At 40.0% G+C, this 25,097-nt stretch overlaps 1 protein-coding gene across 1 annotated transcript in view; it reads right to left on the bottom strand.

The window, feature by feature from the left end:
* LOC112121265 (neurobeachin) overlaps window positions 1-25,097 on the bottom strand; it is a 959,539-nt gene that overhangs the window by 597,582 nt on the left and 336,860 nt on the right. Inside the window, exons 26-29 of the mRNA XM_029911962.1 lie at window positions 24,628-24,758; window positions 23,192-23,299; window positions 21,365-21,533; window positions 18,967-19,062 (exon numbers count right to left, since the gene is read on the bottom strand). Of these exons, the coding sequence (XP_029767822.1) occupies window positions 18,967-19,062; window positions 21,365-21,533; window positions 23,192-23,299; window positions 24,628-24,758 (504 nt within the window). The remainder of the gene's footprint in view (window positions 1-18,966; window positions 19,063-21,364; window positions 21,534-23,191; window positions 23,300-24,627; window positions 24,759-25,097) is intronic.

Here is a 25,097-nt window from a genome sequence, read left to right as displayed (position 1 = left end):
GTTATGCTATTTCATAGCTTTTAAAATCTCTTCAAGTGCTTAATATATCTACTGCTTTCAGGACAATTTAAACTTCCATTTAAAAGAAAATTAAGTGTCTAGCCTTTCTGGTATCCTAGATAACATACATATGTGAACCAACGCTGTGAATCCTTCTTGAGTCTGTAAACAAGACAGACAAATAATAGCTCAAAACTCGGGTAGGGTTTTTTGGCACATCTTGAGAGAATAATGAACACAACTTTCAGATCCTAGGTTGATTCAAATCCCAAATATCAACAGAAACTGAGGGCATGGGGGAAGTGAAATTTTGAAAAATGTCCAGGGCCCCTATTAATAACATCTTGCAAATGTCTGCTTTTCTCAACTATTTACAATGAAACACACAAACAACAACTTCACTATAAAAGCATAGCAATCTGATGCTCCCATTGGAATCCGGCTAGAGCTGTGAAGACCTGCCTCAGATGGTCAATATTTCAGATTACGCTTCAGGGAAACACATATTGTGGTTATCTTTTCAATGCCAGAAAGCCTGAACTCAAACTGAATATTTGTTTGTTTATGATATCAATTTATTTTTATTAAGGATACTTGAGATAAAAACCCTGAAAGTAAAATTTGAATAGTCTGTATATAAATTATGGCCTCTCATGTACTTGTTATTTGTATTTGCCTTGTGATTCTGAGAAAATGGTAAATCTGGTTACTTTGGAAGATAATGTCCTGCAGTATATGTAAATAAAATTCTGCTTTATTAAGGGTTCTAAATAAAACTTTTTTTAACAACGTAACTATCAGAAATTGTATGGTAACAGTTTAGGACTTGAAATTGTAATAGACAAGTGGACTATAATGTCAAAACATTATAAAAGTATATTAGGTACAAATATATTGTATCTTTATTTACACACACACACACACACACACACACACACACACACACACACACACACACTATTATATATATATATTGTGACAGACCCAGACAACTGGGGTACAGGAGTCTGGTAGAGGGCAAATATACTGGTCACTGGAGGAGTAGTTTTCTGTTCCCTGAGTGACCAGAGCAGGGGCTGCACTAGAGTAATCAGGAACCTGCTAGAACCAGTTAAGGCAGGCAGGCTAATTAGGACACCTGGAGCCAATTAAGAAGAAGCTGCTAGAATCAATTAAGGCAGGCTAATCAGGGCACCTGGGTTTTAAAAGGAGCTCACTTCAGTTTGTGGTGTGAGTGTGAGGAGCTGGGAGCAAGAGGCGCAAGGAGCTGAGAGTGAGAGTGTGCTGCTGGAGGACTGAGGAGCACAAGCGTTATCAGACACTAGGAGGAAGGTCCTGTGGTGAGAATAAGGAAGATGTTTGGAGGAGGCCATGGGGAAGTAGCCCAGGGAGTTGTAGCTGTCATGCAGCTGTTACAGGAGGCACTATAGACAGCTGCAGTCCACAGGGCCCTGGGCTGGAACCCAGAGTAGAGGGCAGGCCCGGGTTCCCCCCAAACCTCCCAATTGACCTGGGCTGTGGGTTCTTCCAGAGGGGAAGGTCTCTGAGCTGTTCCCCAACCCACATGGTGAATCTCTGAGGCAAGAAAATCCGCCAATAAGCGCAGGACCCACCGAGATAGAGGAGGAACTTTGTCACTATATATATATATATATATATATAAAAATAACGTACATATACATACACCTCTACCCCGACATAACGCGACCCGATATAACATGAATTCGGATATAACGCTGTAAAGCAGCGCTCCGGGGGGGGGGGGCGGGGCTGCGCACTCTGGCGGATCAAAGCAAGTTCGATATAACACGGTTTCACCTATAAGGCGGTAAGATTTTTTGGCTCTCGAGGACAGCATTATATCGGGGTAAAGGTGTATATGTATTTACATTGTATATGTGAACTGTATAGAATATATTTATATATTATACATACATGCCTTTGAACTAATTTCAACTTAGAACAATTCATATACAATTGTATACCAACAATGTTATACACCATATACTGGCAGATGACCTATTGAGGTCTCTTCCACCCCTAACCATCTATGATTCTATGAACTGCAAACCCTAGAGAAGACCCAAGGAAAATGATTTGTTACTAGGAACACCGTTTTCTTCTTCTAAATGTTGCATGCACTCCCCATTACACATATATACTTTCACAAATAGAATGACATGTCTTTTCCAAAGTGGATACCAACCCCAATTTTTAAATCAGGAAGCAGAAACTGGATTTATGTACTGCAAAGCTAAGAGCAATGTGAAAAGATATATCCCCATTACACACACATTGTCTACTAGTCCACAGAATATTTATCATCATAGATATCTAGCATGATAGAGTTTAAAAAAAGTAATCAGATCAGTGACATGATCTTAATGGATTTTTTGAGACTAAGTTTCCCAATACAAAAATAAGAAAGATAATTCTGAACTGGAGGGAACAAGGGGCTTTGACATCCAGTCCAAGAACACTGTTGCTCTGCTTAAGCTGAAGCTGCTTTATTGGTTTCGTATGAATATCCTGCTCCTTGGGAAGATGAGTGGGTCAAATTGACACAGTCCTGAGCGGAGACTTACAGTAAATATTCATGTTGACTAAATTCTGCAGAGAAAGAGACAGTGACTATATATAGTATCATTCAAAAGTAGACACACCAAAAGATGGCCCATAGTTTGAATTTTTATCTGGTTTACAATAAAAATCCATAATCTACATGTATAAATGTAGGGAATTTAGTATTATGATATATTGCTTCCTGTATAAAGGAATTTCTCTGAAATTGCAAAATATCATACACAGTTTTCAGCAATCACCCCTGGGGTTATTTTAAACAAAGTAAAAATACCTCTTTATTCTCTCTCTAAGCAAAAGTCAAGCCCCAATGCCAGTGCACTTTCTGAGGTTCAAACTGAAGGGTGAATTATACTTTAATCTGGCTTTCTAATAGCAAAGTATTTCTACTCAGCTACATATAATTTTGATATGCAGCCATTACAACATACTTGACTAAATCACAAAACTGGGAAATGTTAAGATTCTAACTTAAAATTACTTATTCATGCATCTAAAATTTAAGACTGAAATATACCATATTTCCCAAAATATCCGCAAACAAAAGAGAGCATTAAGAAAGTTAACTTGCTGTATTGTCCCCATTTATTACAGACCTTTGGTAACATTTCAGCTGTAAGATTAAATTTGATTTATTTATGAATGCAGTCTAGACCCTGATTATTAAACTATAATAATTATGGATTGTTATTTACAATAATTTAGATAAGAAAAAAGCTTTCAATAAAACCACTGTACATACAAGTATATTAAAAGGTATTGTACATCCAGTGAGATCAAACTTTTATCCTCATTCTTTTATTGCCATTCCACAGTATCAATTCCATAAGAAACTGATTGCATTAAACCAACTGAACAGTGTCTTTGATTTATTATTATGAATAGTAATTTCTGCATAAGACTTACATTTTATAATATTTCTTATTGTGTGCATTAAAACTATTTTCCAAAATATCACAGTCCCAATCAGTAATATACTTTAAATGCTCCAAAGTTGCTTTTTATTTGTGGCCACTCTGCGCGCTGCCTGTGCCCGCAGGCACCGCCCCCGCAGCTCCTTTGGCCGTGGTTCCTGGCCAATGGGAGCTGCAGAGCTAGAGTGCAGGGCCAGGTGGGGGGCAGCACGCAGAGTTGCCTGTCGCGCCTCTGCCTAGGAGTAGCCGGGACAGGTTGCCACTTGAGGGGAGCCTCCTGAGGTGAGCAATGCCTTGGATCCAACACCCTGCACCGCCTCCTGTGCCCCAACCCGCTGCCCCGAGCCCCCTCCCGCACCCAAACTCCCTCCCTCTTAGTTAACCAGCATTTTTCACTTAGCTGCACCCCCCATTCTCCCAACATGCCGGATAAAACAGCTTTTACTGTATTTAAGTGCCAGATATGCTAAACATTCGTATGGCCTTTCATGTTTCAACTACCATTGCAGAGGACATGCTTCCACACTTGATGACACTCATTAAAAAAATCATGTGTTAATGAAATTTGTGAATGAACTCCTTGGGGGAGAATTGTATGTCTCCTGCTCTGTTACCTGCATTCTGCCATATTTCATGTTATAGCAGTCTGAGATGATGACCCACCACATGTTGTTCGTTTCAAGAACACTGTCACTGAAGATTTAACAAAATGCAAAGAAGGTACCAATGTGAGATTTTAAAGATAGCTACAGCATTCAAATCTGAGAGGAACAAGGTGTGGAGCATGCTTTCAGAAGTCTTAAAAGAGCAACACTCCGATGAGGAAACTACAGAACCCAAACCACCAAACCCCAACCCTCCCAACTAACCTTCTGCTGGTGGCATCTGACTTAGATGATGAAAATCAACATGCATTGGTCCACGCTGCTTTAGATCATTGTCGAGCAGAACCAGTCATCAGCACTGATGCAGGGGTCAACAACGTGTCCATACACTGACACAAGTGTCCACGGTAAAATTTTGAGGTCTGTGGGGGGGCACTCACGGGCGGCTCCCTGCAAGCGGCTCCCCATCCCCACTGTTGCTGGTGGAGGCACAGCCAGGCAGCTCTGCATGCTGCCTCCGTCCCCACTCCCTCCACAAGTGCTGAATCTGCGGCTCCCAGCCCATTGGCCGGGAACCGCAGTCAGTGGGAGCTGCAGGGGCAGCGCTGCCGGAGGAGGGACATGCTACTGCTTTCTGCAGCTGCTTGAGGTAAGCGCTGCATGGAGCCTGCACACACACACACACACCGTGCCCCACCCCCCTGCCCCAGCCCCGATCCCCCTCCTACACCCCAAACCTCTTGGTCCCAGCCCAACCCCAGAGCCCGCACCCCCGCCCCAGCCCGGAGCCCGCTCCTGTACCACGAACCCCTCATTTCTGGCCCCACCCTAGAACCCACACCCCCAGCCCAGAGCCTGTACCCCCTCTCTCACCTCAATCCCCTGCCTCAGCCTGGAGCCCCCTCCTGCCCCTGCCAATGTCTGTCACTAAGTCCGGTAATTTTGTCAAGTGTCAGTCTCACAACATGGTGGTGCTAACCCCTGCATGGATGTGTACACTCTGGAAAGGTGGCTGAAGGATGAAAGGATATATGGCACATAAATATCTTGGAAAAACCAGCTACAACAATGCCATGTGAATGCCTGTTCTCACAGTCATGTGACGTAAACAAGAAATGGGCATCATTATCTTCCATAAATGTAAACAAACTTGTTTGTCTGAGCAATTGGCTGAACAAGAAGTAGGACTGAGTAGACGTATAGGCTCTAAAGTTTTACATTGTTTTATTTTTTAGTACAGTTACTTTTTGTACATAATTCCACATTTGTAAGCTCAACTTTCATAAAGAAATTGCAATACAGTACTTGTAATGGAGGAATTGAAAAATACTATTTATTTTGGTTTTTACAGTGCAATAAATAAATATAAAGTGAGCACTGTACACTTTATATTCTGTATTGTAACTGAAATAAATATATTTGAAAATATAGAAAACATCCAAAATATTTAAATAAATGGTATTGTCACTGTTTAACAGCACAATTAATTGCACAATTAATCAATTAATTTTTTTAATCACAATTTTTTTTTATTGCTTGACAGCCCTATTAGAAAGTTTTTAAGATAAATTACAATTTATACACAAGACCAAAGAAACCAATTGTTTTAGCTATAGCACTGCATGTCAAAGCTTTATTACATTCCCATTGATTTTCTTTCAGAATACTTTTGTCTTCTATGGACTGCAGGATTGGAACAAAGAGTATATCTTTTCACACAATGCAGTCAAATTATATTTATCCAATCCTCTTAAATTTAGAGTAGGTGCTCTTAGAACAGAAGAATCTTGAGTAGTTAACCCAACTTAGCTAAATGAGAACTTAAAATGAACAGCAGCAAAAATATAACTGATTACATCTGTCTATTGTTATAACATTCTGACAGCCGGCTTGTAAATTTTCAACAACCCTCATCAGTTTTCTGTAGCATTAGGCCATGTCAGTAGACAAAGCAGGAACATTACTAGACCTAGTGATCTTAACCCTGTCAGAAGTCGGCAGTTGGATACCAGATGCCTCTTTCTTACTGTTTTTCATTGTAACTAATGAGTTCATCTACTACATTATGGAAAAAATATGGGCTTAAGTTAAGTAAATGACATGATGTCTGTGTGGTGACCTCATCTGTCACATTCCTTCCCTAAAATATCTTGTTTTACTGTGATTTATGCAGTGCATTGCCATTTTTTTGCCTAGTAAGTTATCTAAATAGTTCTTACACTATTTTTAAAGTGTCTAAATAGTAGGAAACAAATATATAGGCTTCCTATTATCACAGACACAAAAATTATATTCATGTAGGTAAATATATAAGGTTTTACTATTCCAACAAATTGACATTAAAAAGACAGTTTGCTTTTATCTTTACCCCAAGCTTCCCAATTCTAAGTAATTAATCCAGGGGTTGGCAACCTCTGGCACACGGCTCGCCAGGGTAAGCACCCTGGCAGGCCGGGCCAGTTTGTTTACCTACTGCGTCGGCAGGTTTGGCCGATCGCGGCTCCCACTGGCCGCGGTTTGTAGCTCCAGGCCAATGGGGGAGGTGGGAAGCCACGGCCAGCACATCCCTCGGCCCGCGCCACTTCCCGCAGCCCCCATTGGCCTAGGACAGCGAACCGCGGCCAGTGGGAACCGCGATCAGCCGAACCTGCCGACGCAGCAGGTAAACAAACTGGTCCGGCCCGCCAGGGTGCTTACCCTGGCAAGCCGTGTGCCAGAGGTTGCCGACCCCTGAATTAATCATTTGTGTATATTATGGGAACTCATTTTGGATTTCTTTGCCACATTTATTCTGTATCTTTATTACATACAAAATAAAGTTGAAAGTTTGCAAAAGTCAAATATCTGAAAGCAACAATTTTCAACTGCTTACAGTATGGCCAAATCAAAATCACTGTTCATGAAGCTAGCAAATGCAACTTCCCGATCCATGGGCGGCAGGTATCATAGGCTGGGGGAGGCTGTGCCTCCCCAAACAGCCAGGCATGGCCCCACTGATGCTCCACCCCCAGGCTCCCTCTGTTGCTGTGCGGTGATTCCGGCTCAGGCTGGGGCCACGCCACCCACCCTTCCATGGGCTGGAGGCGCTAGCCAGGGGCAGGGACTGGCAGCTGCGATGGGGAGGCTCTCTGGGCTCCGGCGGGCGGCAGGCGCAGAAGGGGCAGGGCCTTGGGTGGAAGGCTAGCCTCCCCCAGCCAGCGGTTCACGCGCCACCCATGCCCCAATCCCACAACTATCCCAACACCATATGTCAAAGTCCTGTTGCAAACCATGGAGATGCCAGAAAAAAAGGTGTCTCAACTTTTTTCTTTTTTTTTAAATAATGCAAAGTGTTAGGCAACCTTAACAGGAGAGTTGTTTCCTCTCTACCATAATTAAAAGCAACACCATGACATTTTTTCTATTAGCCCTTCTATCCCCACATAGAGAGCACCGTCAATGAATGGTTCCTGGCCTGCTGGTCACAAGGAAAGAACTCTAAACACATCCCTTTCCATTGTCAAGTACCAGGTACTTTTCTGTACCTGTGGAAGAAGCAAGACCACCACACAATAACCACATCTACCTACTTGGTTCTTAACCTACAAAGGACACAAGTAAATGACTCAAAATTACAGGAAACGTGTACAAAGGGGTTATGATAACAAGTGGAGTTATGACAGAAACATGCAAAGCAAGTGAACACAACAGTAACAGAAAATGACAATGGAACAAATGTCTAACAGAGAGCTTTTATCCAACGTGACGAACTACTCCAACTCCACTCTTATTCATCTCTCAGTTCCCGGTACTGGAAACTTCATTTTGTATCATAGGCAGAAGTTACAATGGGGAGTGGTGAGAAATCCTTGCTGTCTGGCCCTGGTCTTAGCCTGAGCAAGTTGCTGCACCAGCTGATCAGTCTGCACTGATCCTGTCACTGGCAGCTAGGCTTCCCATGTGAGTTTAGCATGACTGTTTGCATGTGCGCTAGTTATTCGACATGATCACTCTTTAGCTCCATTTATTGAGACAGTGCTCGTTCGCTCTCTCACTTTGGCTATCTGGGCACTGCTATGCGACTCATTTTGCTTTTTACTCTAATTAGATCTCATTTGCCGCTGGGCCTATTTAAAGAATTTTTTTTCTTTGCTAACTGAAGGACAGTAGGGAAAGGAAAGAGGAAAGGAAGAGCCCACTTGATTTACTTGACTACTTTTATATGGGGGAGGGTTAGCTCAGTGGTTTGAGCACTGGCCTGCTAAACCCAGGGTTGTGAGTTCAATACTTGAGGGGGCCATTTAGGGAACTGGGGTAAAAATCTGTCTGGGGATTGGTCCTGCTTTGAGAGGGGGTTGGACTAGATGACCTCCTGAGGTCCCTTCCAACCCTGATATTCTATGCTTTCTTCTGCCTCCTCTACAGGCTGAGCGTTTGGTTTTTCATAATCCTTTCTCGACTCACGCAGACAGGAAACGAGGCCCCATCTATCCTGAGCTAAGACCCGTATTAACCAAGCCATTTCTGTGTAACACAGCTCCTAGCCCAGTGTAAATGAGGTCCTCAGTTTATGTAATCAAAAAACCTAAAACTTGACTCTTCTCTGCAGTGCAGAATTTCAAACAAATATACATGAGTTGCAAACCATAAAGGTAGTGTTCAAGGGAACTTTCCTGTCTTTACCAAATAATATTTTAAAGCATCTGCTGTCATGGCACTTGGAACACTGGACAATCACTTAAAACATCATAAAAAGAACATAAAATTTAAGAAACAATATAAAAGCCAATGTGGTTATTAAAACACAGATAAGGGGGGTATTTTCCAGTTATTAACAGCTACTGGAAAAAATGTTTTTTTTCTATCTCATTTCCTCCCTCAGCGTGCCTTACCCCCCATTCTCTGCAGTAGTGCTGCCAAGCCTTTTCCACCAACAGTATCTGCTAAGACATCTATACACCAGTTGTGAGCACCTACTCCTGGTTGCCAAACTAAACAGCAAAAGGTTTCAAAATTCTTCAAGGCCTACAGGTCAATGGAGAAGTAACAATAACTGCAAGACATAGGAAAACTGAATACACAAGGGAATACTATATTTGAGTTGTAGAAATTCCAGCAAATAGAGAAAAAAAAAAAGTATTGAAACATGTTTTGTTTGTATTAAAAACCTACATGAATACATGTTAAGGACAAATGACAGTGTACATTTATTGTGAACTCTATTTCCCTTGCTTTTGTAGGTTTATATAGTAGCTGACGTGCAAATTCAGAAAAATACTTGTATGATGTGGAAATAACTTTGCAGATTAATTAGGGAATTTTTTGGGGAAGTAAGATGAGGAAAATAGGGAGGAATCCAGGGAATGTTTCTCAGTTATTTGGACAATGACATTGTCTCCACAAACCTTTGGTGTAGGAGGCTAGTTGTAACAATGACCTCCTTGAAGAGCTGGGAAACCTTGCAAGTTAAACAGTTTCTGAAGAACAGCCTTCATGCAATGTTGAGATAACTGAGATTTGAGACCGTGTGAACAATCTCCACATGATAAGTCTAGAGATTTGAGATAGAAGTATGTTGTGGATCTACCACTGAAGCTAGCACTTCTCTGGTTGAGTGAGCCATGAGACATTCGGTACAGGGACAGCAATTTTGTAGCTTTACTGGATGCATAAGTATTATCCACTTAGACAGTCTTTGGACCAAGATGACTTGAGTCACAGATATTTCTGCGAAGACAAGTAGTCTGCTGAACTTTCTACGATATTTAGTTCTGTCTAAGAAAAAGCCAATACTTCAAACATTCACAGTGTGTAGTTTCATCCCACCAGTCTGCTAACAGGGCTTTGGGAAAAAAACAAACAGTGATATGGACTGAGGTGAAAATCTGATTCATTTTTGGCAAAAAATTGGGGTTGAGATTTATGTACCACTTGTCTTTGTGGAATATTGTATAAGGTGGTTAGCCGATGGTATCTGCAACTCCAAGACACTCGTGGGTGAGGTAGTGTCCATTAAGTGGTACAAAGAACAAGAACACCTGGGTTCAAAAGACCTTTCCATGATTTTATTCAACATCAGATTCTAGTCCCAAAGTATTGGCTACCAGATGGGAGGTAACAAAAACTTGTTAAGTTCTTTATATTTTACCTTCTCAGGATGACAGACACTATGGTTCTCTTTCACAAGGACATAGTAGGCAAAAATATCAGCTAAGTAAATCTTTAGAGAAGCCAGGGATAACTTTGGTTACACCAGAGACAGAGGAAACCTATGATAATTAGATCTGGACACAGGGCCGCCCAGAGGATTCAGGGGGCCTGGGGCAAAGCGGGGGAGCGGACCTAAAAAAAGGTGCCACCCGCTGTGGCGCTTGTACATACCAGGCGGTGCTCCGAGGCGGCGGCGGTCCTTCAGTCGCTCTGCGTCTTCGGCAGCACTGAAGGGCCCCCTCGCCGCTGAAATGCCGCCGAAGACCCGGAGCAACTGAAGGGCCCCCCAGCGGGTGAGTAAAAATTAAAAAGGCGCCTCTAGCCAGAAAGGGATTCTCTGCCAAGGCTCGCGGGGCCCCTGCAGGGCCCGGGGCAAATTGCCCCACTTGCCCCCCCCCCCCCCCACTGGGTGGCCCTGTCTGGACAGGAAACTATCTGGAGAAAACTTTTCAGACCAATTCTATTTAGTAGCATAACACTTCCTAGCACATAGCTTTCTGGACTCTATCAAGACTGCCTGGATCTCCTCAGGTAATCATAAAATGTCTTGTCCTAGAAACCCAGCAGCCATACTGTCAGGTTAAGGAACCTGAGATCTGGATGTTTTTCTACTGACAGCAGATCTTGACACGGGAGAGACTGAATGGATGATCTTTGGACAGAAACCAGCAACTCTGAAAATCATGCCAGCTTGACTAAAAATCATTCTGAGTCTGTCCTGCTAAACACTTCCTAAGTATTCTGGGGAGGAAAGGAAACAGAGGGGGGAAAAAAAGCATAAAGGAGCCCTTTTTCACAGTATAAAATAGATGCATTTGATATACTGTGAAACTTCATCAGTTCTCAAGCAAAATGTGGAACACGTGTTCTGACTTGTAGAAAACGTGTCCATGTCCAAATGACCCACCTTGCAACTAACAAACATGCCACTGAAGATCTAAGTGAAAGCTGATCATCTTTCCAGCTCAGGATTTTGGCTATGTTTTGGGGAGGGGGGCCACTTTTCTCCACATACTCCACATAGAAGACTAATTTTCTTCTGAAACCACTGAAGCACCCAATCTCTCCCTTTTCTGCCTATTCTATTAAAGTGATACATGAGACCCACACTGTCTGAGAATCTGTGCTGGTTACGCTCTGATCTGTAGGAGAAAGTAATGCCCTGAACTCTAGTAAGTTATATGCAGAGATCTAATTGCTGAAGCTTCCAAAAACCATAGACAATTAGAGTCTAAATTTGCATCCCAATTTAGATGAGAAGATATGTACCTATCGCCACTTGAGGAACCAGCTGAGAGGACATCCACTACAAGACATTCTCAGTCGAAGTCAACCACAGCATACAGTCTTCCAGCTGCTAAAAGGGTAACGTTACCATATCTGAGATGAGAATCTTTGTTTTTTGTACTAGATGCACAAGGGTCACTCCCACTAACTTGCAAAGGTGGTGATAAAAGGTACAGACCACTATCAGGCCTATTGCTCTCAGATACAATGTCACTGGGTCTTTTAGCTTGGACCACTTGGATAACATCATTTGGATGAGCTCTCAGAACCGGACTTGAGTTAGGACAGAACCCTGCTAGGTTCTAGGGTGGTCCCTATGAAGGAGAGAACCAAAGTTGAGGCCAAGATAGATTTCTTTGCTTACTTGCAGATTAAGAGATATGAATAGGGGAACTCGTATATCTGAAATGAATTATGCTGTAAGATCTTTCGAGTCAGTTGCCAGATACAAATACACTGGCAGGATCTAACAACGTAGATGAGCTGCAATCCTAGACTAGCACTTGGTGAATACCTTGGGAGCTGCTGTCAACCCAAAAAGTTCTAGCTTGTGGGGCAGTGGTCATGGCCCACAATGAACCTGAAGCACTTCCTGTGCCTTTACCTTATTGAAAAGTTACATGCTAATGGACAACTAATGTCATCATCTGAACATCGCTCAGTGAAGTCCCAGATTGTACAACAATGGAAATAGTGACTCCCTCCAGAACCACTTTAAGAGAATCATAGGCTCAGCACTCTGAATTTGCCAAGGCTGAAGGTATGTCCTGACCTAAAAGTGACTTCCTAGTTCACATTATGCAGGATGACATAATTAAAATCATCATCCTGCAAGAAACCCATATAAAAGATGTCACCCATGAATGATGCTGATATGTTGCTGGCTGCAATCTTGCTGCCTCCCTCAGTCACCGAAAACGTTGCTTTTCTACATACATCGAGCAGGGCACTGAGTATTATGATATGATAATCACCAGGAGCGCGGAACGTTCACCATCTCAATAAGAATTGGCAAGATAATGGTGGTTGATGTGTTAACCACCAAATACAGACTGCCCTTCTCTCCCATTACCCACAGTGTATCACGCCGCAGATTGGGAATGGCTGGGACACTCCAAAAAATAATTTTCCCTCTGTTGATATTCACCCTTCTTGTCAACTGTTGGGAATGGGCCACATCCACCCTAATTGAATTGGCCTCGTTAGCACTGACCCCCCCACTTGGTAAGTCAACTCCCATCTTTTCATGTGCTGTATTTTCCACTCCATATATCTGATGTAGTGGGTTATAGTCCACGAAAGCTTATGCCCAAATAAATTTGTAAGTCTCTAAGGTGCCACAAGGATTCCTCGTTGTTTTTGCTGATACAGACTAACACGGCTACCCCTCTGAGATCTGTGAATAGTTCATGAAACTGACTCAAGTGGCTAGGGACCTTCACCTAAAGCAGCTCCTGCTCAAACAGGCCATATGGTCTGCTTCAGCAGAAGGTCATTGTCAGATCAGAGGTCACCCTTGGGTTCCAAGACTGCTGCTACTTCACGCACCAGAGCAGGTGCTTCTACGAAGAGATGGAGGAGCTGTTTCCCATTGGTACCATAAGACCAATTGAGATCACTCCATGTCTCATGGGGACTCTTCCACACACTTCCTGCGGAAGGCGGACCGGCACAGGGATAGTGCTGGTGCACAGGATGGTGCGGGTACATCTAACCAATCCCAAGTACTGAGTAGGGAGGTTAGAGACTCTGTACCCTCAACTCGGGTTCTGGCCATGGGGTATCCCTTGAGTCTGCTACTGACAATAGTAATGCCAGCACTAACTGTTTCCACACTGGTGGCATACCAGGCAGCTACAGATCTCCTCTGCTTTTCCATCCCAACTTCTCCTTTGGTGCAGGACTTTGCCAGGGCTGTGTTGTTTATAGCCCCATTAGATGAACAGGTCACTGAACCCTTGTCTGTCAGCACCACATCCTGGTATTCCTTTTCCACAGTCTGTGGAAGGCGGGATAGTCCTGGGCTCAGTGCAAGGGACCTCAGCACCATGAAATTCCTTGGCACCACTGCAGTCGACATCACAGACGTTACCATGTCGGCTTTCACAGCCCTGAACTTTGGCACGGTCAACCACTTTGGTACCACTGATGACTTCAGGGTTGATACTGCTTCCAGAGCCAGTGTACTTTGTGCTGACAGTACCACTTCTATCATTGTTGCTGGTCCCTGCCTCATTCTGGGTGATGGACAAGTCAAACTGAATACTCACTCCCTCAGGACTTGCTCCACCTTTATACCTGGAATTCCAAGGCTCCTCGGCATCGAGGTTGGAATCTTCCTCCTCTTGCTCTCCATCACCCAACCCACATCAAGGACCATTTATAGAGCATTGCAGGCACAAGGATTGCACTTATCCCATAGTTGGGACATGAGATCTTGCCCCAATGCCTCCAGGCCACCAATGCCCTATCCTTAACAGTGGCCTCAATGGAATCTGTGGGACACTCCTAGGTCATGGAGGTCACACTTCTCAGCTCACCCAAAGGGCTGGTCCACACTGGGGCGGGGGATCGATCTAGGAAACGCAACTTCAGCTACAAGAATAGTGTAGCTGATGTCGACGTTTCCTAGATCGAACTAAGTTTACTTACTGCAGGTCCACGCGGCGCAGGCAAGCTCCCCCGTCGACAGCGCTTCCTCCTCTCGGCGAGCAGGAGTTCTGCAGTCGACGGGGGAGTGCTTCTGGGATTGATTTATCGCGTCCAGATGAGACACGATAAATCGATCCCAGAAGATCGATCTTTACCCGCCGAATCGGGCGGGTAGTGTGGACCTACCCTAAGGCAAGGTTGCTGCACAGATTGGTGGCAAGAACTGTGGACCCACCACAGGTTCAGTGAAAATTAGTGTCTGATCTAGATTTGAATTCCAGGGAGGAGCAGTGAAAGCTACTGCTATTTCTCCAAAAGAATGAGAAAGGTTTTAAAGTCTCCAGAAGTGTGGCCATCCTCTCTGTGTCCTGTTACGCTTTACCCAGAACATCCCCATATAAATATTTGCAAAAGATACTCAAGATACTGTATGACTTTCCATTGTAAAGATAAGTATGTGATATGTCTTTCTGCTTAAAGACAATACAATTTTAATTGTATCATTATTCTGATAGCAAAATTTCCTATTACCCCATATGGTACCCGTGAGGGCCTTGTTTTTATTTTTTCCTCTTCTTCTTAAATACTTCCTGTCTTATCATTAAGATAATTTAGAATTTATGAAAAAGTGTTGAATTATCCACAATGAAAACTGAAATAATCCCTATATTATCCACAGATCAGATACAGCATAGGGGATGGTAGTGCAAATTTGCTGACAAAGCATACCTTTAATTAAATATTACCATTGGGGTGAGCCACATTGATGCTATCATCAAGAAGGCTAGCGGCATTTTGGGTTGTATAAGTAGGGGCATTGCCAGCAGATTGAGGGATGTGATCATTCCCCTCTATTCGACATTGGTGAGGCCTCATCTGGAGTACTGTGTCCAGTTTTGGGCCCCACACTACAAGGAGGATGTGGAAAAATTGGAAAGAGTCCAGAGGAGGGCAACAAAAATGACTAGGGGCCTGGAGCACATGACTTATGAGGAGAGGCTGAGGGAACTGGGATTGTTTAGTCTGCAGAAGAGAAGAATGAGGGGGGATTTGATAGATGCTTTCAACTACCTGAAAAGGGGTTCCAAAGAGGATAGATCTAGATTGTTCTCAGTGGTACCAGATGACAGAACAAGGAGTAATGGTCTCAAGTTGCAGTGGGGGAGGTTTAGATTGGATATTAGGAAAAACTTTTTCACTAGGAGCATGGTGAAGCACTGGAATGGGTTACCTAGGGAGGTGGTGGAATCTCCTTCCTTAGAGGTTTTAAATGTCAGGCTTGACAAAGCCCTGGCTGGGATGATTTAGTTGGGAATTGGTCCTGCTTTGAGCAGGGGGCTGGACAAGATGACCTCCTGAGGTCCCTTCCAACTCTGGTATTCTATGATTCTATGATCATCATTAGAGAGATACAGAACAGCTTTGCATGCTGAGAGCATTCAAAGCAAAGCTCACTGCCAAGTACAATGATGAAGAAAATTCTTGGAGCCTACATCTGACACTGGCTATAGATGTCCAATCGAGACATCTTCCAACTGCATATAGGAAAATGCTTGACACCACTAGAGTCTCTCAACTGCTCAAATAGTCTAACTAAAGAAAATACATATACATATCCAAAAACACAACCTAAGAAAAATACCCATATTAAGCTTAAAGGAACCCATATATTTAAATAACTCATAATTTTCCCCATCTGTTTTCAGGCTAAATACAAACTTGAGTAATTAGATTCTGCCTACCAAATTATCCTGTAGTTTTCACTGAATAATTTATTATGCAAGAGTGAACTGATGTGCCAATACTGAGGGTGAAAGATCAAAGTGTGGGAGCAAAGTCAAAAGTGTACTATCATCCGAGTCTCAGTTAGTCTTGTTTAGTGAATGGATGGAAGTTTAGTGGTTATAACAATACTAAAGGTAGATTGCTTATAAGCAGCGAGTGTTTCTTCCTGAATTACCAGTGTTCCAGCCCTGAAGAGCCCTGACATAATTCCAACAATAGTGATAAAACATGCTGCTAATATGTCACCAAACTTTCAACACAATTATCACAATAGGCTAGCAAAGAACGAACTCTTAATATACTCAGTGTAAGGCCTGGTTAATACAATATACATGTTCAATAAATATATGACTAACAAATAAGACAAACTTCGTACCCATTTCTGAAGGCAAAATTATTATTGTAATGTATGGTAGAGGAGACATGACGGATATAAAAACAGCCTCCTCTTAAATATTTTGATGTACTCTATATGTCCACCCATCCACTCTATTTTAAGAATCTATACCCCCCCCCCCTTTTTTTTTTTTTTTTTACACTTTTGCTACTTATATTTTATTTTATCTCAAGAACCATACTGCATATAAATGGCAAAACCAATCTTTTCTATGTTTGCTATCTGGCTTTATTTCAAGTGCCATATTTTGTACAAACAACAATATTAATCTTGTTTATATATCCTTTTTATTGCATAAAGTTTAATAAAACAAAATTTTAACATTGTCTCTGGATTGCTCTGTATGTTTTGATTTGCAAGCAGATGTGGCTAAAAATGAAATATCCTAATGCCTGCTATATAAAAAGGTGCTATAAATGCGGAACAAGAAGATAATGAGGAAACAGGATTCAAATATATTTTAGGGTTTATTTTGCAGCACTTCTGAATTAACAGCATACAATTCCTTTTATAAACGGTGGATAAGTATGCCAGTTATGTCACAACTAAGAATATTAAATTAGCACACTAAAGTGACAAAAAGCTCACTGAATGATCCTGAAGTAAAAGATAAAAGTAAAATATATTTGTTTGTTTATTTTTGGCAATAATGGGGAAACTTTATGGGAGGAGAAATACTGAAATTCAGGTGAGAAACATTTGAATTTGAAATCAATTAGTGAAGTCAGTAAATTATAAAGGTTCATAAATGAGAGACTGAGACATACAGAACTTTATCTAATAGATCAGCATTTCTCAAATGCAGCCCTTGTGGCCGCAGGTGGCCACCAGGGGCTTTTCTTGCGGCCATAGGCTCCTGGGCAGTGATTGGGGGTGGGGGGGGTAAGGGTGCAAAGCAGCAACTCTTCCCCTGGGGCTGCCAACAGCTGGTGTGAGTTCCCCACCTTCCTGGAGCCAGTGGAGTGGTGGGCTCCGGGCACACAGCAGCAGGCTCCAGGTTTGGGTGCCAGCCCCAGGCTCACTATCCCCCCACATTGCCCCTGGCCCCTGCTGCCTTCCCTAGTCCCCCATCCATCCCCCCATTGCCCTGGGCCCAAATGCTGTGCTACCCACCTCCCCATCCAGGGCTTAATTTGTCCCTGGCTTGCTGGGGCTCAGTAAGTCTCTGCTGTAAAAAGTGATATTTGTATGTTTGTTAATATGTCTTTTCAGTGTCTCCTAGCTAGCAAGTCTTAATTATAAAAAAAAAGCGCAAAACAAACAACAAAAAAGACATGCAAACATGCAGAGCACCTTATTTGTGTTTCTATTCCATTTTGGTCCAGTAAAAAATAAGAAACTACTGTACATTATTTCTATCATTGAGTCTGCAGACAAAACCCTACATAAATAAATAACAATGATTTGGACATATATATGTGTTTTTGCTAAAGTTAATTAAGTATTTTAGGAAAAATTGTCAGAGTGGCCACCAGCAAGAACTGGTGACCACACTCCAAGACCACCAAACATTTTTTTGTGAGAACTCTTGATTGAAGGGTTTAACATTGTAAAGCATTTGGAACATGAAAAGCACCATATAAGTGCTAAGTATTCTTAGTAAAGTAGGAAGTCAGCCTATTCCTCATATTTTATCAGAAGTAGTCACAGAATTAATTACTAGTTTTTTGTTTGTATTTATCATTCTTTTTACTCTTTGGGTTTTTATCAGAGTGACACAGACAACATGATAATCAGATAAAGTATTGTTGTACCCATTCACTTTTTGCACTTCCACCGTAACATGTGCACACAAGTTGGAAAATTCACATGCACACTTGGCTCCAAATGCACCTATTTAACTTTGTACATATGCAAATCCCTGACATTTGAAAAACGTAGCCCATGCATATGCATATGCATATTTTCTATCTGAAAAAACAGCCTGTATTACAAAACATTTGCTGTGACTGCAGAAACTGTCTCTCTCCAGAATAGCAAAGTACAGCAATTAACAACATATAAAATAAAACTTTACATTATATACAATATAAAGGTTTACATACAAACAAAAAGTGAAAGAAAAAAGAAGAAAAGGAAAGGAAGAGAGAAGACCTGTACGAAGTGTGAGGAAAGGGAACACTAAAAAAGTAGTACTAAAGATTTAATTTATTCCCTGTATGCAATATTTTTAAAATAGGTCTGATTTGTTTTCATAACTAAAGGAGGTATTGTTGCAGCAAGAAGAAAAAGAATAAGCCCAAACCAAAAACATTCAAAATTTCCTTCTCAACTCTCTCCACCTTAACACTACTTTTCTGTTTACCTACTATTAATTAATTTAGTAGGTGTCACTGAAATGAACAAATGGTAGTAGAAGTGGGAAAGATACTTCCAAAAGTAAATGTAGCCAGGAAGAAAGCCTTGTCTTAAGGGTATCCTCATCAGGTGACAGTCTGATCTCCATGTAACCTGAGGCGTATGCTTATTTACCAAGAATTACATCACGGTTAGTTATTTAATTACATTACACTAAATAAGGACACCCAAACAGGGTAGGAGATGATGATAATATTACCTTTGTAAAATGAGTGGGCAAAGCTCTGCTCAGGAATTAACTTGGCAAGGAATCCATGGTTCAAACTTGGGTGAGGGATAGATGGTATGACCACAACTGTGGAGAAAATCATGGAATCAAATGTGAGCCAGCTAATAACCGCCTGTGATCTGGTCCACTGTGGATCCATGACAGAAGTCCTATCTCATTGAAACATGCAAATATGGCACTATTAACAAAAATGCATTTCTGAAGAAAGGAAACAAGTTATGTATCAAGAGATAGGAAACATCAGACCAATTAGTAGAGAATCATAAGAACAACATTTATAGGGAAAAAGACACATATATAAGACAAACATGGCTGAAATAGTTAATTGAAACAAGCAGTTTCCTACTCCAGCACCACAACGTATGACCAGGAAGGACACATTAAATACAACATAAAATTATGGTTTCTCATAGCTGACCACTTAAATATAAGTTTATTAAATGAAAACAGCCAATGAGGACATGGATTTTTTTTAAACTTATCGTACAAAGGTAGAAAGTAAGCAAGCTAAGATATAACAATGAATTAGATAAAATGAATAAAAGTAGGGCTGTCAATTAATTGCAGTTAACTCAAGTTTTAATGCAAAACAAATTAACTAGATTAAAAAAAGCTGTGATTAATTGCAGTTTTAATTGCACTGTTAAAACATAATAGAATACAAATTTAAATGTATTATAAATATTTTGGAAGTTTTTCTAGGTTTTCAAATATATTGATTTCAATCACACCACAGAATATAAAGTGTACAGTGCTCACTTTATATAATTTTTGTATTACAAATATTTGCACTGTAAACAAAAAATAGTGCAATCTACAAGTCAACGCATGGAGTGACATATGAATGTTTAACATATCTGGCACTTAAATAACTTGCAATGACTGCTAAAGCAGTGCCATGCAAACACCTGTTCTCCCTTTCAGATGACACTGTAAAAAAGCAGTCCCGAAAATGTAAACAAACATGTTTGTATTAGCAATTGGCTGAACAAAAAGTAGGACTCAGTGGACTTGTAAAACTTTAGAGACTACATTGTTTTGTTTTTGAGTGCGGTTATGAACAAATAATTCTACATTTGTAAGTTGCACTATCATGATAAAGAGATTGCACTACAGTACTTGTATGATGTAAATTGAAAATAATATTTCTTCTGCTTATCTTTTTTACAGTGAAAATATTTGTAATAAAATAATATAAAGTGAACAGTATACACTTTGTATTCTGTATTGTAATTGAACTCAATATATCTGAAAATGTAGAAAAATATCAAAAATATTTACAATACATTTAAATTGGTTTTCTATTATTGTTTAATAGTGTGGTTAAAACTGATTAATGACAACTATTTTTTAATCTCACGATTAATTGCAATTTTTTAATCATTTGACAGCCCTAAATAAAAGCAAATAGGACATGAATTTCAATTACACTATACGTGATATGAAAATCAGCAGTTCCAAAAACTAAAACAGCAAATCAAATTCAGTACAAGAAGCAACATATTCATGAAAAACAACATGCAGAGATTTGGCCACTGATTTCTAATCACTTTTCCAATATATTTATATGGCTGTTCTGAGAGAGAAAGCAGAGCACCGTCATAAACCAATCCATTTCAGTGGCTTAAATAAGCCATTGGACTGGCAAACTGAACATTACAAACAGTGGAGGAACGCATTTGGATTCAAAGCTCTTGGCAGGTTCTGCAGCTGACAGATAGTGCCCCCAAAGGCTGAGATACCAGTTCCCAGGGAAAAAAATAAGAATTCACACTAATCAGGTAAAGAATGCAATAAAGGCAACAATTCTAGTATATGAGACTTCCATGGGCTTTTCAATGCAGACCCAAACTAGAAAGGCAGCAGGACTCAAGACAGTTAATAGTCCTTGCTATATTAGCTTTTCACAAGACTAAGTTTAAACAGAAGTAACTTCAACTAGGGAGCTAGCTGTGTTTGCTGATTACAAACTTCAGACAGTGCATTTAGAGTCAGAGAGCTGCTCACAGTAGACAAATGACAATTTTTAGGTTTACTTTGACAGGTTAATATCTTGTCCTTTCACAACTTTAAATTCACAAGGGCTCTCCTTCTTTGAATGTACATATAAATTAAAAAATGGATGCATAAATACAGAATAAGCAAATGAAAGTAAGTTAAACCCTATAAGCAGAAGCTCATAATTTAAATCTAACTTATTAACAACCAACATATATTAAAGAAGCTTGGAGAAACTAAAGAACAACAAAATAGTCTCATTAGCCTTCACACCTTTCATACAATTTAAAAGTTTTTGTAGTCAAATATTTACTGTTTCAAGGAAATTCTAAAAACAAAAATGAAAAATAAGTGGGAAAAATAGATGTACCTGTACTTGTTGGTGAATTTATTTCCTGTCTGATATTTCTACCTGCCTGGCTCCCACATCTTGCAGTCTCCCGTTGAGGTTCTAGTATATCACGGTACTTGGAGACCATCAGCACAGAAATAAAGTAAACTACTGCCAAAGCCAAAAATTGAGCCTGTTTGCTATCATCCTGAGTGAGAGAAAAAGGAACACATCATCATACTTGACACCTGCACAGAACTTTTAAATCAAGATAATCAATATGTTTTAGAAACATCAACCTTTTTAGGTGTTATACCTGCTTACAATTCAATTCTTGAATTACCTATATGCTAATTGGAATGTTAAAGTCAGTGGTTATAACCTATTTAGGAAGGATAGTGTGGGCAAGCGGGTAGGGGGAATAGCCTTCTGTGTCAAAAATAGCATTATCTGTTTCTGATGCACTCAGAACAAAATTAGCGTGAATGCTTATGGATCAATGTCCTAACAGACAGACATCAAATAATACCCCATCCTGTGCTTTGCTATAGACCACCAAATCACACTAGGGAACAGGGTGACCGTCGTTTTACCTACCAATCTATAACATATAGGAAAAAACTGTTAATCATAGGGGACTTCAATTTGTGTGCCATATGCTGGCAGTCTCACGTGCCAGTACTAGAGCATCCTTAGAATTTGTAAAAAATTATAGGTTACAATTTCCTAACTCAAAAAGTGTTGCAGCCAACACAGGGGAATCCTTTATTAGACTTCTCCTAACAGGTAAATAGTAACTCATCACAGAACTAAAAATTAAAGTTAGCTTAGGTACAAGTGATCATGACTTGATCACATTACAATGTGAAAGAAGACTCAAGTCCAGATAAGTAATATGTATACACTTGGTGTGTTAAAGCCAGTTTCACAAAGCTGAAAACAATTATGAGCCAAAATTAGCTAGGAGTGTTTCTCCATTACTGATAATTTTTAAATCAAGATTAAATATTTTCTAAAAGATATACTCTAGCAATTAATCTTGGAGTTCTATGGCCTGTGATATACAGGAGGTCAGACTAGATGATCACAACTGTCCCTTCTGGCTTTGGAAATCTATGAATTGATGAACGGGTAAGCCTGTACACAGAAAGATTAGGTGACTTGCCTAAGATCTCAGAACAAACAAGTGGCAAAGTCAGCAATAGAACGGAAGAATCAGAATTCTATTCACTTGCTCTTACTTCCAGACCACACTATAAATTTGTAGCATAAAATGAGTGAAGATAATATTATATTTCTGTGCCATTTACGGATGCAGCAACTATTCTGAGAAGTCTACATCAGCATTTGTGGTTCAGCATGCATTCCCCTAGAATACTGCCAGAAGGGATACTAAAGTCATTTAGCATAGATGGGTTATATAAAGCTACTCAGCACCATAACAGAACTGGATCTTATATGATTATAAATGTTGCATCAATAAGGAGGTGCAACATTTCACCCCAGAGGTTGCTGCATTTCAGAGATTGTTGAAGTTTTCCTTGCATGTAGTTTGCATATCCGTTTCAGCTTGTAAAGTGCAATGAAATTAAGTAAGGCATCTTTCTTACCAAATAAGATCACTTTTATTAAATGCTTCATTTTGTAAGAAAAAGGAGAAAGATAGATTATGTAGAATTTGGCAATTTCTTCCCCCAAAAAATGGAAATCTGAAGACTTTTTTGGAGGTGAACACAGATTTTAAGTCCATCCAGCTTCCAAAGCTGTCCTTTTTTTTAAAAATGCAAGTTATTTGTAACATCAATCTTTCTTTTAAATATTAGTGAATATATTGCAAAAAGAAAAATCATGGTCCATATTACTCACCACATCACGAAAAACAACTGCTCGCAGACGATTAATGTCAACATCCTGAAGAAGTCTATCAGGATCCTTTATTGGGGAAAGGTTACCAGGAACATTTTCCAATGGTGTCTAAAAATGTAAAATTATTTTTCCAAACTGTATGGAGATTTTTATTCAAAACATTTCTTTGATCCACAATAAATAAATTAAATACATTAGTACTAACCTGCAGACAAAAAAGGCAATATTCAGATATTGGTTCTACAAACAGTGATGCTTTACTTATTTTAATGCATTAGTACTGAATAGTCAGATACAGAATTGTTTATATTCTTCAAAATCAATGTTTTAATCCTACTGGACAAATGCACCACTCTTTAGTAGTTAGCATATTAACTGTACCAAGAGGAGACTAATTGGTACTATTAATAAGAAATATTTCCTATGCACATGATAGGCTAAAAATGTGTTTGTATAAGTGAAAATAACTTAGAAAATTCAGCCTCATTCTATTTTATACAGAGATTTATTATTACAGTCCCATGCAGGTCATGCATGTTCAGTATTCTACTTACAGTAATGTGACCTGTTTTCTTTAAACAATAAACACTGCAATCCAAATAACAATTAACATATAAAAGTGTTCTGTTTTCTACTGTCCAGTGTTTGTCTTGTGTTGAGTTTGGCAAAATTGCTAGAATGGATTTTTGGTATGGTTTTATAAAATAATCTAGTGATATTTGTGGATATAAGTCTTATCTGAAGCAGTATTTTGTGGCAAGAGTCTATATTGTGAAAGTAGTAATGAGATTATCATAAGTGAATTTGGGCTGGATATACCAAAGCATCATCTTTGAGACCAGGGATGGTTTTTGTGTCTCTGTACATTTAGTTTAGGGCCCTTCAACCCCCAAAACTGTGACCAAATTGGAAAATATTCAGAAATGAGCAACTTAAATAATGACACCAAAGTGACTGAAATGTAAGTGACAAACAAATTTAGACCTCATTCTTAGAGTCATATCCACAAAGACAGACCATGATTTACACACAGAGCCCTACTGAAGTTAATGGGATTCTACAAGGATGCAAGAGTCCACCCACAAAGATCTGATTGCAGGCTTTGGCCATGCATCTCATGAGGCTTTAGAAATCAAAGAAATATGTATAGATAGGTCAAATTGCAATAGGGTGGGGGAGAAGATGTGCTCTCTGGAGCAGAAGTAGGAGAGAGAGTGTAAAGTATTGGAGAACAGTTCTAATCATGCCATTAAATTAACTATTTTCTTCCTTTTATTTTTTTTCTTGTTTCAATGAAAAAGCAAATGTTTTCTTTTGAGAGACAGGAAATGGGTGACAATTCAGCTGCTGTTTTAAAAGAAATCTAGAAATTAACTACAATCATCTCCTGCTTATTTTAAGCACTGGTACAACCTATATTAACAACATTAGATTACCTTGGTCATTGCTGTTGCAGTCATACCCTGAAGAGTCTCCTGAGTTTTACTGCTGATTAGTGAAGATTTGTTCACCCTATCTCTCTGTCTTTGTCGACATTCTAAACAGTTTCTCACAGCAACACAACAAACTAAAAAAAGATGTAATTGAACATTATCATTAGGTGATTACACGGTTACCATTTAACGAAGTGCCTATACCTCCAAAGAATGATTATGTCCCAGTAGCAATTGTATAAATAAGCAGGCATCACAAATCTCTTAAATTATACTCTGGTGATACTGAGAAAATATTATGGTGACTTTTCCAATTTCATTCTGTTTTTAGTTAATCAGGTTCCTTAATTTTATGACTATCTGTCTTAAACAAGGCTCATATTTAAGGCTACAAGAAGTTTGAAAAAGGCAAATTATTCCTTGTAACTGGAGTTCTTAGATTATGATCATGTTGTCCCTGTTGATCCACTATT

This window comes from Terrapene carolina, unplaced genomic scaffold (genome assembly GCF_002925995.2).
Source record: "Terrapene carolina triunguis isolate 2854851 unplaced genomic scaffold, T_m_triunguis-2.0 Scaffold139, whole genome shotgun sequence".
NCBI lineage: Eukaryota > Metazoa > Chordata > Testudines > Emydidae > Terrapene > Terrapene triunguis.
This window is presented reverse-complemented; position numbering and strand designations above follow the sequence as displayed.